At 39.7% G+C, this 14587-nt stretch overlaps 1 protein-coding gene across 1 annotated transcript; it reads right to left on the bottom strand.

Moving 5' to 3' along the window:
* Positions 1 to 11227: 11227 nt before the first annotated feature.
* On the bottom strand, positions 11228 to 12205 carry LOC149844733 (uncharacterized). Its single transcript, XM_089986116.1, has one exon. The coding sequence runs from the start codon at positions 12203 to 12205 to the stop codon at positions 11228 to 11230; it is 978 nt and encodes a 325-aa protein (XP_089842242.1).
* Between the last annotated feature and the right edge of the window lie 2382 nt (positions 12206 to 14587).

Raw genomic sequence — 14587 nt, 5'->3', positions numbered from 1 at the left:
TGGGGGGCTCAAAAAAAAAAATCTACCAAGCCAATGGAGCCCCCCCCCCCCCCCCTGCCTTCCCTCTCTCAAAACTTCTCCTGATCATTTCTGATTTGCTGCATCAATGGAAAATCTATTAAAGTATCCCAACAATGTTCTGCAGATATGCAAACAAACCGACTCCATTCAAAGTTTAAACATGCTAATGATGAAGGAGATGCCACAACTACCATAGTTATGATATGAAAACAATAATAAAAAAAATTTCATTCAATGCTCACTGGTGCTCACTGAGTTCTATTAGAGAATAAATGGATTAAAAAAGCTGTATATCCCCATTCTTAAACCATGTTCGAAAAAGAAAACGAGAGGAATCAATTTGAGAAATGAGCGAGAAACGGTCTTCCCACTAAAGAGAAACAGGTTTCTCATATTTCGGAAGCCATTTTCTCAAATCTTTCCTTTCTTTCAGGGAAACAAGGAGTTTCCTGAAGTGCGCTTTTGAGAAAGCGAGCTTCCCCCATATAGCATCCTAGCTTCCAATAACTATGAGTTAGACACTAGTACTTGATCATGACTATGTTAGTTAGTAGTACAAGAGTCATTTAGGCTTAACCCCATACTCTAAAAGTAGGCTGAGGCTAAGTCTACAAACCATGTACATGCCCAACCGCTAGACACTGTGCTAAGGGTAACTGGTCCTCTAGGTTGATCAAAGACACATGAAGGTGGTAATTCACCACGTCCACATCCTTCTCCCCCATATATATAGTAACCCGCATCTTCAAACATAAAGTGTTTGAAGATAAGTGGAGGAAGCCTGGCCGTTTGCCGTTGATCGCGCACGATCAAATGGCGACACTGCATCGTTTTCTTTGTGACCGCCGCTAAATCTCTGGATGGAGAACAGAGATTTAGCAAAACCACCTCTAAATCTTGTTTTTTCGAAAAAAAAAAGAATGCGCGGCGTTACACCGCGTGTTCGAAAGAGTTCAAAGGAAAACCCGTTGGAAGATACGGGTTTCTCTCTCTCTCTCTCTCTATATATATATATATATATATATATATATATAAATTATGATTTTTAAGGAGCCCAACAGGGCAGAACGAGCACATATGAATATATATATATATATATATATATATATATATATATATATATATATATATATATATATATATATTCATATGTGCTCGTTCTGCCCTGTTGGGCTCCTTAAAAATCATAATTTTTGATATTTTTCTTGTGATCTATAGGTTTTGTTTAATGGGAACCGGATTTTGGATGACTGAAATGTAACCTGTATACAAGTTTTTCCAGTGATCCAAAATCAATGGCTATGAAGGCATCAATTTTTCCCGGCTCATAAAAATACATTTTTCCTCCAAAAAACATGTTCCAAGACTAAATTCCCACTAAATCGAGCATGCTGAACACATCTAACGGTTTTTCCCGGCTCTTTAACTGTTTGCTGAATTCACTGTATTAGCTATTGGTGGTGAAACAAAGTTAACACTGGAAAGAAGCAACAGACAGTTCAGAAAGTCATTAACAGCAAGATGTTTTCTTTGCATTTCTCTCTCTGGTGCCCAATTTGAAGGGAAAACACTTCGTATAAGCCGATAAGAATCAAACTTTTGGGATTCAACTGTTTGATGCAGAATAGTCTCCCCTTGGAAAATTCCCCTGCATTACCTAAAATCAAACAAATATACACAATCCCAGCGGCATCACAACTAAGAAATCAATAAGCAGACCCAAAATAAAAGGAAAACAAGTAAAATGCAGTCTACCAACAGGAAGCAAAATCACTACCTTGATCATTCCTTCAACCTCTAGGCCGACGCTCGACCCTTCTACATGGTTGGAAACTGCCAGTCAGTGGCAGCTAAGGATGCAGTTATGGAATCCCTAAAATTTGTGGTTTTAGCAAATCCACATGGTTGTTTGGAATAAGTAGAAAGGTTCAGCTGGGAATTTATAGCTTCCACTTGTGCAGCTGAAAAGCTGAAATTAAAACTGGAAGAGCATTGGGAAGGTCGTCGGAGCAGTCATCAGTGTGGGAACTGGTGTAGTATTTGGTAATTACCACCTCATCTAGGTGGGATGTGAAACTGGAGGTGTCAAATACCACCCCAGTTCCATCATTTCCTATAACTGCATCCATCCCAAACAACTTTGGCGCCCCACTTCCCACTCCGGCTACCTCCGACGCCTAGTTTCCAAACAGGGCCTTAGTATTGCCGGAACCCTCCGAAATTGGAACCACTATGACCGCATAGACCAAATCCTTCACAAAGAACCCACCTTTCCTTCAAGCTCAGAGTCCTCCCCAACGCCTTATTCAAACCCGTGGCGATCCCTCCCTTCTTTCCCCATCTTCCCCAGATTTTTCGCCCTCTCCGCTGGAACCACACTTATTTGGCCGGCCTTGGCACTCCGGTAGGCTCTTTGTCGTCCGGCGGTATCCCCCTTTTCCCAGGCCCCATTGTCTGCGAAACCACTAGCGGAGGAGATACCGCCCGGAAAACTGCCATCCCCTCAATGTCGAGAGAGGTTTCTTCCCCGATCCTCCTCCTCCTCCGTTTCGTCCTCCGTCGCCGGCCACCTGAAAATGGCAGTGGTGGCGGCAGAGGGCGGCAGAGGGAGACGAGGGAGGGACGAACGTCCGATGGTGGTGATGATGAAAGCTGAGCCGTCCGATGTAGAAGGGAGTCTTTTTGAGGGGAGGCTCAGTTCGGGTAATTATTTTTTTCCGGTTCGGGTCTGGACCCTGGGTTTGCACAGGGTCGAGCATGGTGGTATCACAAATCTCAACGTCATTTGGGAGTGCAAGCAGGAACGACTCGGTCATATATCCAACCCGAAACTGGCATTATTTCCATATTTGAATCCGAATGTGCATTCTGATTAGAGCCGGATTCAGTTAATCGAGTCACCGTTGGGATCTAGCTCTGATTTGGATCAAAATTGATCTGAAAGCATTTTTAAATTGTTCAACTCAAAAATTCCAAAGCATCATCGTTGATTTCAGAGATCAAGGTCAAGACAACATCAGCAAAAATGTCATTATCATGATTCAGAAAATAAAGACGATCGATTTGCCAAAATTAAATTATGATTCAAAGTTAGGCTCTGTTTGGGAACCCTAGTTGGGAGCGGTGACTAGGGATTCACCAAATCCAAAGAGGGCGTTTGCGTGTCACGGCACCCTTTTCGATGGAAACCCTTGCCGCGGAAATGAAATCGGACCCCTTCACGGGAACCGTTTTCACGGAAAATCTACCTCGAGCGTGTATTTTTGTCCCGCCCATCGAGGGTTTTCTGCAAAAACAGCTGTTTCTGTTGTTTGTGTTGTCATGGTGGGACCACGAAAACCCATGCCAGTCGATGCATTTCCGTGGAAAGCAGCCATTTTCCATGACACATGAACTTACTCTAAAGGCTTTGTTTGTTTTCCTCATTTTACACATGAAAAATGGAGGGTTTACGTATGAAACCCTCTATTTTTGATCGCAGGTGAAACAAACATGCCAACCTTGTTTTCCTGTAAAGCCCACAGTCCATAAGAGTTTCTTTTAACATTGACCATATATTTTACACAAGAATCCATTCCTCCCCCCTCCCCCCCCCCCCCCTTACGAAACACAAGGAACTTTTCACACATGGGAGGGCCTTTCCATCATGGGGATGCTTTTCTTATTGGTGGGAATGAAACAAACCACACCTAATAGAAGGGAAAGTAGGCAGATTCTGCAGAAATGCATAGGTGCACATGCCATTTCTGCAGGCTACGATGCAATGCAATCATGGGAGTTGCTTTCCTTGAGTAAAGCAGCGCCCATTTTACATGCTGAACCCCCCCTTTCCACGGATTCATTTCCCATGGGGGTTGGTCCGATCTGCAGCACCTTCTTTCATGGGATGAAAACACACCCCAAGTGTCTCTGTTGATTGGAGACACCTTTTTGGGAGGGGTGACCCAGATGGGAGTGGTCTTGAGAGGAGAGATGGTGTTATAAATGGGTGGATTTCAAAAACCTCCTCACGAGGACGTTGTTGCCAAATCCATTACCATTTCACAAACAATATACCAGCATTATTATCCCTTTGGGAAAAAACCTCTGGAAAAATATTAGCATTATTATCAGCAAATGAAGTTGATCTCTGCAGCCACCACGTTCCCCACTTCAAGTAGTTAGCATCAACTGCAACGTCCCCCAAGTTAACTGTGAGGCAAATGGATCACACATCTTTTCAGCCAAGTTATTCAAGCATTACAGAATCTGAAAACTTTAATTTGGAACCAATGGTCAATTTAACAGGTTACATGGATCAATAGTTTTTATTGGCTCAGGATTTGTCCGTCTCGGCGAAGTTGACCCAGATTGAGCCCAAGAGACACCGCCATTTGGGATCTCACTGTAGAATCAGCTGGCTCGCCAAGTCTAAGGTGAGTCCCACAGTTTACTACATATTATATAATGAGCAGCAAACTCAGAATCTTGACTTGGTTGACCTCCTTTTTCTCTTTAGCTGAGAATATCTAAGTGAAGGGATTGGGAGTAAAACCATCAAGAATCTCACCAACGGGAGGGCCACTTATGGTAGGAGCAGCTAGTGCACATCACCTTGCGTTGGGACGTTGCAGGTTCAAAACCCAATGGTATAGTTGTATAACTGGTAGGGGTCTGCCTAACCCCAGCTTGCCTTTCAAAAAAATAAACATCAAGAATCTCAACTGGATCTTCTACAGACTTGGAGACTGCAGCATTATCTAATACAATTGAAAACCTTGTCTTTATGGGTTCATGTCGTATAAGTAGGAGCTGGACAAGATATGATACAGGTAGGGATGCAAACAGGTTGGGTTTTGGATCCCAAAATACATTGGGGTCAGGTCGGATCCAGGACAGCCAAATTTTGCAAATTCCTCTTCCAGGATCCGACTCATTTGCAACCCTAGAGACAGGAAACCTCATCATCAAGTGCAACAAATCAAGATAAGAAATCTAGGCTTCTCTTGCATGTACACTCAGACAAATATGAAGCTTTGGAAAAGCTCATAGATCACTGCAGTGCCAGTAAACTGAGGGACAAAGCACACTATATGGAACAGGCTAACATTAAATCTCAAACGGCCATATCTGTTTTCAATTTATTTTGCTTAGAATAGATTTATAATCCAGATCCCAGTGATTTCAACTTAGATATATCAACCAAGCCACCTTAGTTTGCTAAGATGCATCCTGATCTAATGCATGCCAAACACCTATTGCCTGTCTGTCTTTGGTCTAGGAGGGATGCTATGTTGTCCCATAAAACTAAGAGCCTCATCCTTAAGATTCACAGCATATTGATAAAATTGAGGAAAAGTGACTTCAGTGACTCATATTTTGGGATCAAAGAACTACAGGTTCCAAATAAGAACTTCAGGAATCCTTTCCAGAAAGGGAATCAGAAGATTTGGTACAGTGTTTGCAATCATCAAGTTGAAACAAATGCTGCAAACAGAAACATGTCGCATTTGCATCTCAAACGGCTCAAATTTACAGTACATAGAAAATCAGCAGGAGAACCTTATATAGATAAGGAAACTACCACAGGGTCTAACACTGAAGGAGGCAAGATATGAGAATCCCCACAGAAAACCAAGGTTGTCACAGCTGATTTTCCATGAATCATTGGTAGACATTGCGTTAGCAGCCCAGACACGATAAATTAATGAACTCAATTCCAAATAAGATCACCAATAGACTTTTCCTAGTAAAGCTTCTGCAATCGGAAAAAACTCTTGGATTAAAGGTGAGACAAACAGAAGTAAAACAAGGAACATATTGGAAAGTGAAGAAATTAGACTGTTTTTCACCAAAAATAATAAGCATTCTTCATGCAAAAGAAGTTAAATATATAAAACAAAGACATATACAGCAAAACAATATATTTGATCATTTTAAACAAATTATTTGCACATGACATATGGATATATTGCGAGATGAAGAAAAAATAATTTATTTGCATGTCTTTCAAGGAGCTCAATCATGACCTACTTGAATTGTTTGAAAACTCATCAAGTCAACTCGATGACTCAGTTGACTCGGCTCGATTCGGCCAATCACTGGTTCAAATTATTGAATAACTTGGAACTTAACAAAACTCGGCCAAGTCAGCCAAGACTTGAACTGCTATTAAGTAGAAAACAAGGGCTCTGGTTTCCAGCCGTAGGTGTAGAAGAAAGCAAAAAAGTGAGTTTTTTGCATTTTCTGGATCACTCGGATAGATGCACTAACCTGCGAGAATGGGGTACCCTAAAGTTGATCAGAACAAAAGAAATTCATTATTTAGACCAACAGACTTATTATGCAGAAATGATTAGAAATCAAGAAACAAAAAATTAAATTTAAATAATTTTCTGCAGAGAAAAGAGAAGCCTAAAATGATATTTCAATTGAACAATACAGAGGGAGAGAGAGAGAAGGAAATGGGAGCAACAAGATTGGTTGGTTCTCGAGATTGAGGAGGAAAGAGTTTACACACACACACACATTATATATATATATATATATATATATATATAGAGAGAGAGAGAGAGAGAGTAATGGGTCGGTGTTAAACCCATTTGGTGCTAAACCACGTGTTAAATAGCTTTTTCAGGCTTTTTTCATTTTATTTTTAAATTCTGACCGTACAGATGTGATCTATGGACTTGATTTTATAGGGATCAGCTCTTCAAGCATTTGATTCCAACACATGGGTGGGTTTTTATAAAGTTCAAAAAATCAACGGTCCAAAATCTTTGTAAATTTTTTAGGCTCCAAAGATCATATTTTCATCAAAAACACATGATCCAAGTGTGGATTCTTAGTAAATCGACCATGCCCAACACATTTATAGGGCCAGAACCACATAAAAAGCACCGGAGAAGCTGAAAACCCCATTTAGCACGCAGTTTAGCACCAAATGGGTTTAGCACAGACCCATTACTCTCTCTCTCTCTCTCTCTCTATCTATCTATATATATATAATTTAAGTAATAGGAAATAACTATCAGGGATATTTTAGTCATTTCCAGTGATAATAGGGTTGGCCTAGTGGAGGCTATTTTGTAAAACTTCTTTTCTTATTTTTTACTTTTTGTATTAGCTAGATAAGGGACAGCTCAACTAGCCGTTGGGGCTAGTCCAACAACTAGTTGGACTAGCTCCTTGTGTCTTCTCCTTTGTCTATGTAAGGGGTCATCCCCCATTGAGTTTGTAATGCTTTCTAGGCATATTATTGTTAATACAATTTTATATTTTTTACATTGTTGCTCACTAAAAGTGTGTGCGTGGTATTTCCATTGTGTGAGTGTATTAGGTCCATAAGGGGTTGTTTGATGGTGCATCGTGCGGGACGAAAAATAAAAAAGAACATGGGTAGTAACAAATGTTAGACGCGGTGGATGCACGGAACGGGGTCCGCCGTGTCCATAATATGGGAAAAACACCGGCCCACACTCTCTCTCTCTCTCTTTGATTAGGGCTCTAGGGCTTTGATTAGAGTTTTTCTTTGATTTTATTAGGGTTTTTTCTTTGATTTTATTTTATTAGAGCTTTGAATCAAATTTCTTAAATTAAGGCTTTTTATAGTTAATTTGATTAGGGTTTTTTTATTTTATTTTATTATTAAAGTTTTGAATCAATTTTTTTAAATTAGGGCTTTTTATACTTAATTTGATTAGATTTTTTCTTAGATTTTCTTTGATTAGGGTTTTGAATCAAATTTTTGTAATTAAGGCTTTTTATAGCTAATTTGATTAGGGTTTTTCTTGTATTTTATTAGGTTATTTTTTTTCTTTGATTAAGGTGTGAATTAGGGTTTTTTAATTTAATTTTATGGTTTGTTTTTCTTGTAGTTTAAGATTTTTTGGTTTATTTATGATTTATTTTCTTGCATTTTAAGGTTTTATGATTTATTTATGGGTTTTTACATTTGTAAATAAAAACTATGAATTCTTATTTTTTCTCAAATTACCCAAAATTTAAACATGTTTTGGTACTTGGATCCAGTTTGAGATCCATATTCGGGGCTAAAATCCATAATGTTTTGATAAATTTTTATAATTAGATCTAATATGACATTGATTAAAGCATTTATATATTAAAAAAATATCAATTATTAATTTTTCTCAAGTTACTCAAATTTTAAAAAAATGATATTTAGATCCAATTCGAGATCCATATCCTAAGTTAAAATCCATAATAAACATATTAAAACACAGTGGATCGAGTTGTACGATTTAAAACGAAGTTATCCGACCCATTATCCATGTGTGTCCATGCAGCCCGCACAATGGATCTAACAAACGTTAGACTTTGGAACACAACTTCTGTGTACAATCGAAACAAACATTGGACTTGGTACAATTGTTACTGAACATACTAAACCTGTGTTCTGTCTGTTTTGTTCTTTCATTTCGTCCAATCTTGGACAAACCATCAAACAAGCCCTAAGTAACCCTTTTGATTGTGCTTGTATATCTCTTTTGAGAGATTGGTCTCTTTGTGTTTGTGCATTCTTATAGCCCTTAGAGGCAATCTTTGTATTATTTTTGGTTTCATTGCAGAAAGAACATGACCTAAAAAGTCATAAAGATCTAGGAAATACAAGGTTGCAATGAATCTCCATGGGACCCAAAACCTTCTCAACTAGGCTCATGGTGGCTTCCTTGAATATCCTTCACTCTTTCTCTCCCCTCTCATCCCTTTTCAAATAAGATAGAACCAACCCTCTCTTTTCAAATACCAGAAATATTAAAAAAAGTATTTCTAATTTCCTAATTAATTTAATGTATTAATCTAAACAGCATAAGTTTACCATTCTAATGTATAACACTTTATCGATATGTGCAAGCATGTATAACAAGGCCATAAAAGATTTCACATGATATGCATACAAATTTTAAATATAGTACTATCCACCAAATTTAACATCCAATTCTAAAACGGAGATAGATCAGGTCAGCATGCCATTAACTTGGCATGAATCTGGTTATATACCACCCAACAAAGTCACAGCTGAATCCTATCTGTCAGGCCAAACTACAATCAGGCCTCCGACCTGGATTCATTCTGTTTACATGCCAAAGGCTATGAAATATTTATTGTAAATATTGCAATACTGACATCATAGTCACCTGAATCGTTAAAGGTAATTTCTCGGAGAGATTTTCAAAAGTTGATAAATCTCAGAAAAATTTTGAGAGTTTAAAAAATTGAAAAAATATAAATAACAACAAAAAACCTAAGAAAATAATAAGTTTTGTATTATTTTTCTTTCAAAAATATAACAAAACATGTTTTAAAGGTTTTAAAATATAAAAAAAAAAAAAAGAAATGCAAATTTAAAATAAAAAAACTCAAAAATATCACAATATTTTTATTTTCTGATATTATGAAAATATTGTGATATATTCCCAATATTATCAGAAACCTTGAAATTGCCGATAATATCGCAATATTTTCAAAATATCGGCGATATCGGTGACAGTGAGTGACATAGAAACCTGACTAAGTAGACCTTTTTGCGCACATCAATGCATCACCTGAATCATCAGCGATACCAAGATCCAACTTGTGTCAGAACTGCTTTTCACTTTGCTTCCATACTAAAGAGAGCATTGAAAATTGTCAACAGTTGCCAAATGATAATTAAGTAAAGGCTAACAACATTAAACATTAGAAACTCAAGGTACCATATAAACTACATCACATGGTTACAGGTGCTGGTGTGCGATAAGACTTATACCACTGGAACAATACCGTTTCTTCCCAAGCAAAGGATGTGAGAATGCTATCACAGTGTACACTTAAAACATATTGATTGGAGAACACCACTGAGAACACAACCTAGAAATAAAAGCACATAAAGTACCATACATAACAGCCATGTCCCATGGATATGGCTAAAAGGTGAAACACATTATTGTCTAGTTTCCAGTAAGAATGGCATATGAGACAGCATACTGGAGCAAAGTAGGGTACACTGTGACACAGCATATCATATAATATGTCTATTTATGGCAGCATTGATACGGGCATGGTGGGCTTTTTTTAATTCTTGTTCGTGAAAATATCTTTCATGAAGAGAAAATCAAAAAATAAAAAATAAAAGGGAAAAAGAAGTGCAAGGGCAGCCAGGGTTAACCCAGAAGAATCAAATAAAAGTATTTGTTGAGCATCTTAAAATTCTTAGGATGAAATTTCATGTAGGATCATCAGGACTCATGCATGTAAAAGCATGTATACTTCTATATTCAGTTGAATAATTACAACTTTCTGACAGAGATCATTGCAAAGGTAAATGACAAGAGAATTGAAGCTAAAACATAAATGATAGTTGACAATTAGTATTGGTGATGTTGCTATTATTTAGTAGCAGTGGTGGAGCAGCAGAAACAGCAACAATCATGGTGGCATGGCGTTTAAGGAGATTGTGAAGTGAAAGGAGGTAGCATCAAAGAAAACTCAATCGCAATAGAATATGGGAAAGGGGGCAAAAGATGATGACCCAGGAATCACCTTTGGCTACATTTTCAAATCCTTTTCTGGTCAAATTCCCACATTCTCTTTGTTATTAACTTCCTCTCTTTCATTGTTGAGCCAGTTTAATTGCTGTCAGATTAATGAAAAAAAGTTGCATATCCAGCATCTGGTAAATTCACTTACTCAGACCAACTCTTTTACATAAAATTAGCTGTTCTATTAATGATTTAAAGCATTAAAATGCTCGTGCAGTACACTCACTTCTCTCAATACCATTTCTTCTATCTTTCTCAGCATTTTTCATCATTGTTATGTCTTATTCTGCATCTATTCATGGTGGTCCAATATGAATCAACGAAAGAAGTCCCTTTGGAGTTGAAACAGAATGGCATATAAACTAATAAAGGAAACAAACTATTCAACAATGTAATGAAAAAGTTTGAAAACCTACAATCCTTCCCACCCATTCAGAACCCCCATATGCACACAGAACCATCCCAATTAGTTCTTTCCAATAGATAATGGATAACATAACATACACCATTTCACCGATTACAAATTCCTCATTATCTATAGAACATACACCATTAATCATCCATTCGAATTCGCCCACAGAAAGAAAGAACAAAAAGGTAGAAAGAACAATTGCACAAACACCACCCACCAGAAGATAAAACAAAGAACAGGGATAGTGTGCCATTACAACATCCGTTGTTGGTTGCTACTCCAAACTCTCCATCTGAATGCTGCTCTTCAGGGGCACATACTCGCCAAGATAACCCCCAAGATGGTCATACAACGCAGATTTATCAATTCCCTGATGATGGTAAGCCTTGCACACATAGTAAAACACACTCTGGACCAGCAACCCTACCAAATTCACCAGAACAAGAAGGCCCACAAGCACAAACCCCACCAGAAACTTCGCCCCGAAGCTCAAATCGCCCCTCCCGCGCACGACGACGTTGCTGAACGCCGCCCCGATCGCTGCACAGGCCAGCAGGTAGACGAACACCAGCATTCCGGCCAGACCCATCTTCCCCCTCAACAATTCCCTGCTCTTCCTCATGGCCGCCAACCCGTAGGCGTCCTCGAGGACGGAAACAACGCTGGCGAGGTGCCAAATCGCGGAGATGTAGATGTGGAGAAACCCGAAGACGATGCCGAGGAGGAAGACGACGAGGACGAGGGCGAGGGAGGCGCTGTCATCGTCGTCGGCGTCGGAGCCGGTGGATGTAAAGATGAGGGCCAGGAGGAGGGAGAGGAGGAAGGCGGCGTAGTAGAGGAACATGAAGAAGAAGACCCAGAGGAAGGTGTGGAAGAGGGGTTTGAGGAGGCGTGGGATCGCGGAGAGGAGGGCGGAGAAGGAGATTGACTTGGAGGTGTAGATGCAGGCGACGCTGTAGACGACGGCGCCTGTGGAGAGGAGGGAGAAGGAGAAGAGGAAGAGGAGGTAGAGGGATTGGAAGACGAGGAGGGCGGCGAGGGGGGAGGAGGAGGAGGAGTTGTTGTAGCGGTGGAGCTGGACGACGAGGGGGTGGGTGATAAGGGAGTGGGCGAGGATGGCGAAGGAGAGGGGGAAGACGAGGACGAGCGTGATGGCGGAGAAGTGCTTGGGGGAGGAGCGGCCGATGGCTACGGCCTGGGTTAGGATGGCTAGGGGGCCGAGGTACCCCAGCTCCTCTGGTTCTAGATCCATTGGCTGAGAGAGAGAGAGAGAGAGAGAGAGAGAGAGAGAGAGATTTGCAGAACTGAGAAGCTCACCTCCCTTGTAATTTTCCCTTTTTTATTTGTTATAGATTTGGAGTGCTCATAGTTAAATTGTTAGAGAGAGAAGGAAAATGTTTGGCAGATATGAGTGAAAATGGCATCTTATGAGCAGCAGCAGCAACAGCAATGGACTCATATTGCAATTTGCTCTTGTCCTGTGCAGATGCTAGCATCTGGGTTGGTCTTCAGGATAGACTCCTATTCCAATTTGCTCTTGTCCTGTGCAAATTCTAGCATCTGGGTTGGTGGTCTTTTCATATGAAACCGTTGGATCTTGGATCCTAAGGGATTGATCCTTGGACGTTTCTTTGTGGGTGTTAAAATCTTGGTCCCACTGTGCATTTTAGGGTCTGTCTGGTGTTGCTTTGGAGGGCATAGATTTATTTGCAGGATGAGGAAAGAATTGTGTTTACTTGTTAGAGAGAGAGAGAGAGAGAGAGAAAAGGGAAATGTTTGTCAGATATAAGTGAAAATGGTATCTTATGAACAGCAGCAGCAACACAGGATAGACTTATTCCAATTTGCTCTTGTCCTGTCCAGATGCTAGCATCTGGGTTGGTGGTCTTTTCATATGAAACCGTTGGATCTTGGATCCTAAGGGATTGACCCTTGGACGTTTCCTTGTGGGTGTTAAAATCTTGGTCCCACTGTGTATTTTAGGATCCCATTCCTTAATTTTTTAAATTGTAATTCATTAATTGCTTAATCAACTTTTAATGTACCAATGTGTTTGGTCTTTTAGTTCCCCTGGTTCAACATAACTCCCTCCCTTTTCACTCTTACAATGAGAACCTGCCTCTGGCTAAAATGCAACAGTTCTTTATTCTTTTGTTCTGTTTAAAAAAGACTTGTCCAGACTAGATGGGAACCTGGGCCATGGGTGACCCATTTTGAAGGGGCTGCTTGTGAATGTCACCAAGTTGACTAGACGTCATGAGTTGAAAACCTACACGCCGTGCCGTTTCTTGCCGCAAGATTGAAGCTGGTTGTACAGTTGTACTCTTCCACGAAAAGAAGAGGCCTGCCCATGTGTGGCGGGTGACAGGGCACATTACTCTTTACCAACTGGGACTCAGCTTGTCTGGCAGGAGCAGTTAGTGCAAGTCACCCTGAGTTGGGACGATGCAAGTTCGAATCCTAATGGTATTAGTTGTATAACTGGTAGAAGTCCGTCTAACCTCAGCTTTCTCTCTAAAAGAGAGAAAATGAAAGTTCTTAGCATTTTATTGACCACCCAAAGGGTTTGGTTGAGTGGGATGGGGCTTAGGCTGCTAGGCAGGTGGTCTAGGTTAAGATCCCATGAATGTCACCTCCTACGCAAGCCGAAACATGGTGGCTTCTAAGTGGCAAGGGGCAAGCCTTCAGAGTTTTACGTTGTTAGGACCATAGAGATGTTTAGATTTAGATTCAAAAAATCCCAATTATTGGAGAAATGAATTCAACCTTTCAAACCATGCCATCAAGGCTTGTTTGAGTCTATAAATAGCCTTTTTAAGCTTATAAACATATGATAGATGTTTAATACGGCTTGTTTGAGTTCATAAATAGCTTTTTTAAGCTTGCAAACATAAGATAAATGTTAAATGTAATATCCAAGAAACCTGAGGTTGTGACATGTAAATAGTCTCTTGTAGATGACCATGTGTGAAGGCATTATATAGTTCAAGTTTTTTTTATGATACCTGAAGTCAATCTTAGAGAATACTTTCGCTTTTCGGAGTTGATCGAATAGATCTTCAATTCAAAGCAACGAATATTTATTTTTTATGGTTGCCTGATTGAGCATCCTATAGTCGATGCACAACCATAATGATTCATCTTTCTTCTTTACAAATAAAATGAGTGCTCTCCATGATGACACACTTGGTTGGATGAATCCTTGTTGCATCAATTCTTCTAATAGACTCTTCAACTTTATAAGCATAGCCTCATATTTTGTACAAGGCTTTCATTTTTCTTCTTCCAAAGATTGTCATAATAGGTTTGGTTTCATAGACCAGCCTATGAACAAGGGTAGCAGAAAAGGAATGTTTCATGGAGAAGGGAAGTCTTGGTTTGAGAGTCCCATCCACGGATCTGGTAACCAAATGCTGGGTTCGTTTAACGGGTTGAATGGGTAAAAGATTTAATTTTTGGAGAGGGCTCAAAATTGGAGATTTGATCATTTAGAATGAAGGTGTGATGAGTTTGGTTAGGCTGTTATAAATTGACGTGATCAGTATTTGAGGAGCTGATAACACTATGAGTCGATCTTGAGGTGGTGAGGCTGGTAGCACTGTAGGCATGTCATAAGATGATTGTAATGGTGGGA

Source organism: Nuphar pumila, chromosome 2 (assembly GCF_984573655.1).
Source record: "Nuphar pumila chromosome 2, dmNupPumi1.hap1.1, whole genome shotgun sequence".
NCBI lineage: Eukaryota > Viridiplantae > Streptophyta > Magnoliopsida > Nymphaeales > Nymphaeaceae > Nuphar > Nuphar pumila.
The sequence above is the reverse complement of the archived record's forward strand: the minus strand, read 5'-3'. Positions and strand labels throughout refer to the sequence as shown.

Bases quoted from the DNA above. Each gene is read 5' to 3' on its own strand.
- LOC149844733 (XM_089986116.1), bottom strand. From the start codon at position 12,205: ATGGATCTAGAACCAGAGGAGCTGGGGTACCTCGGCCCCCTAGCCATC.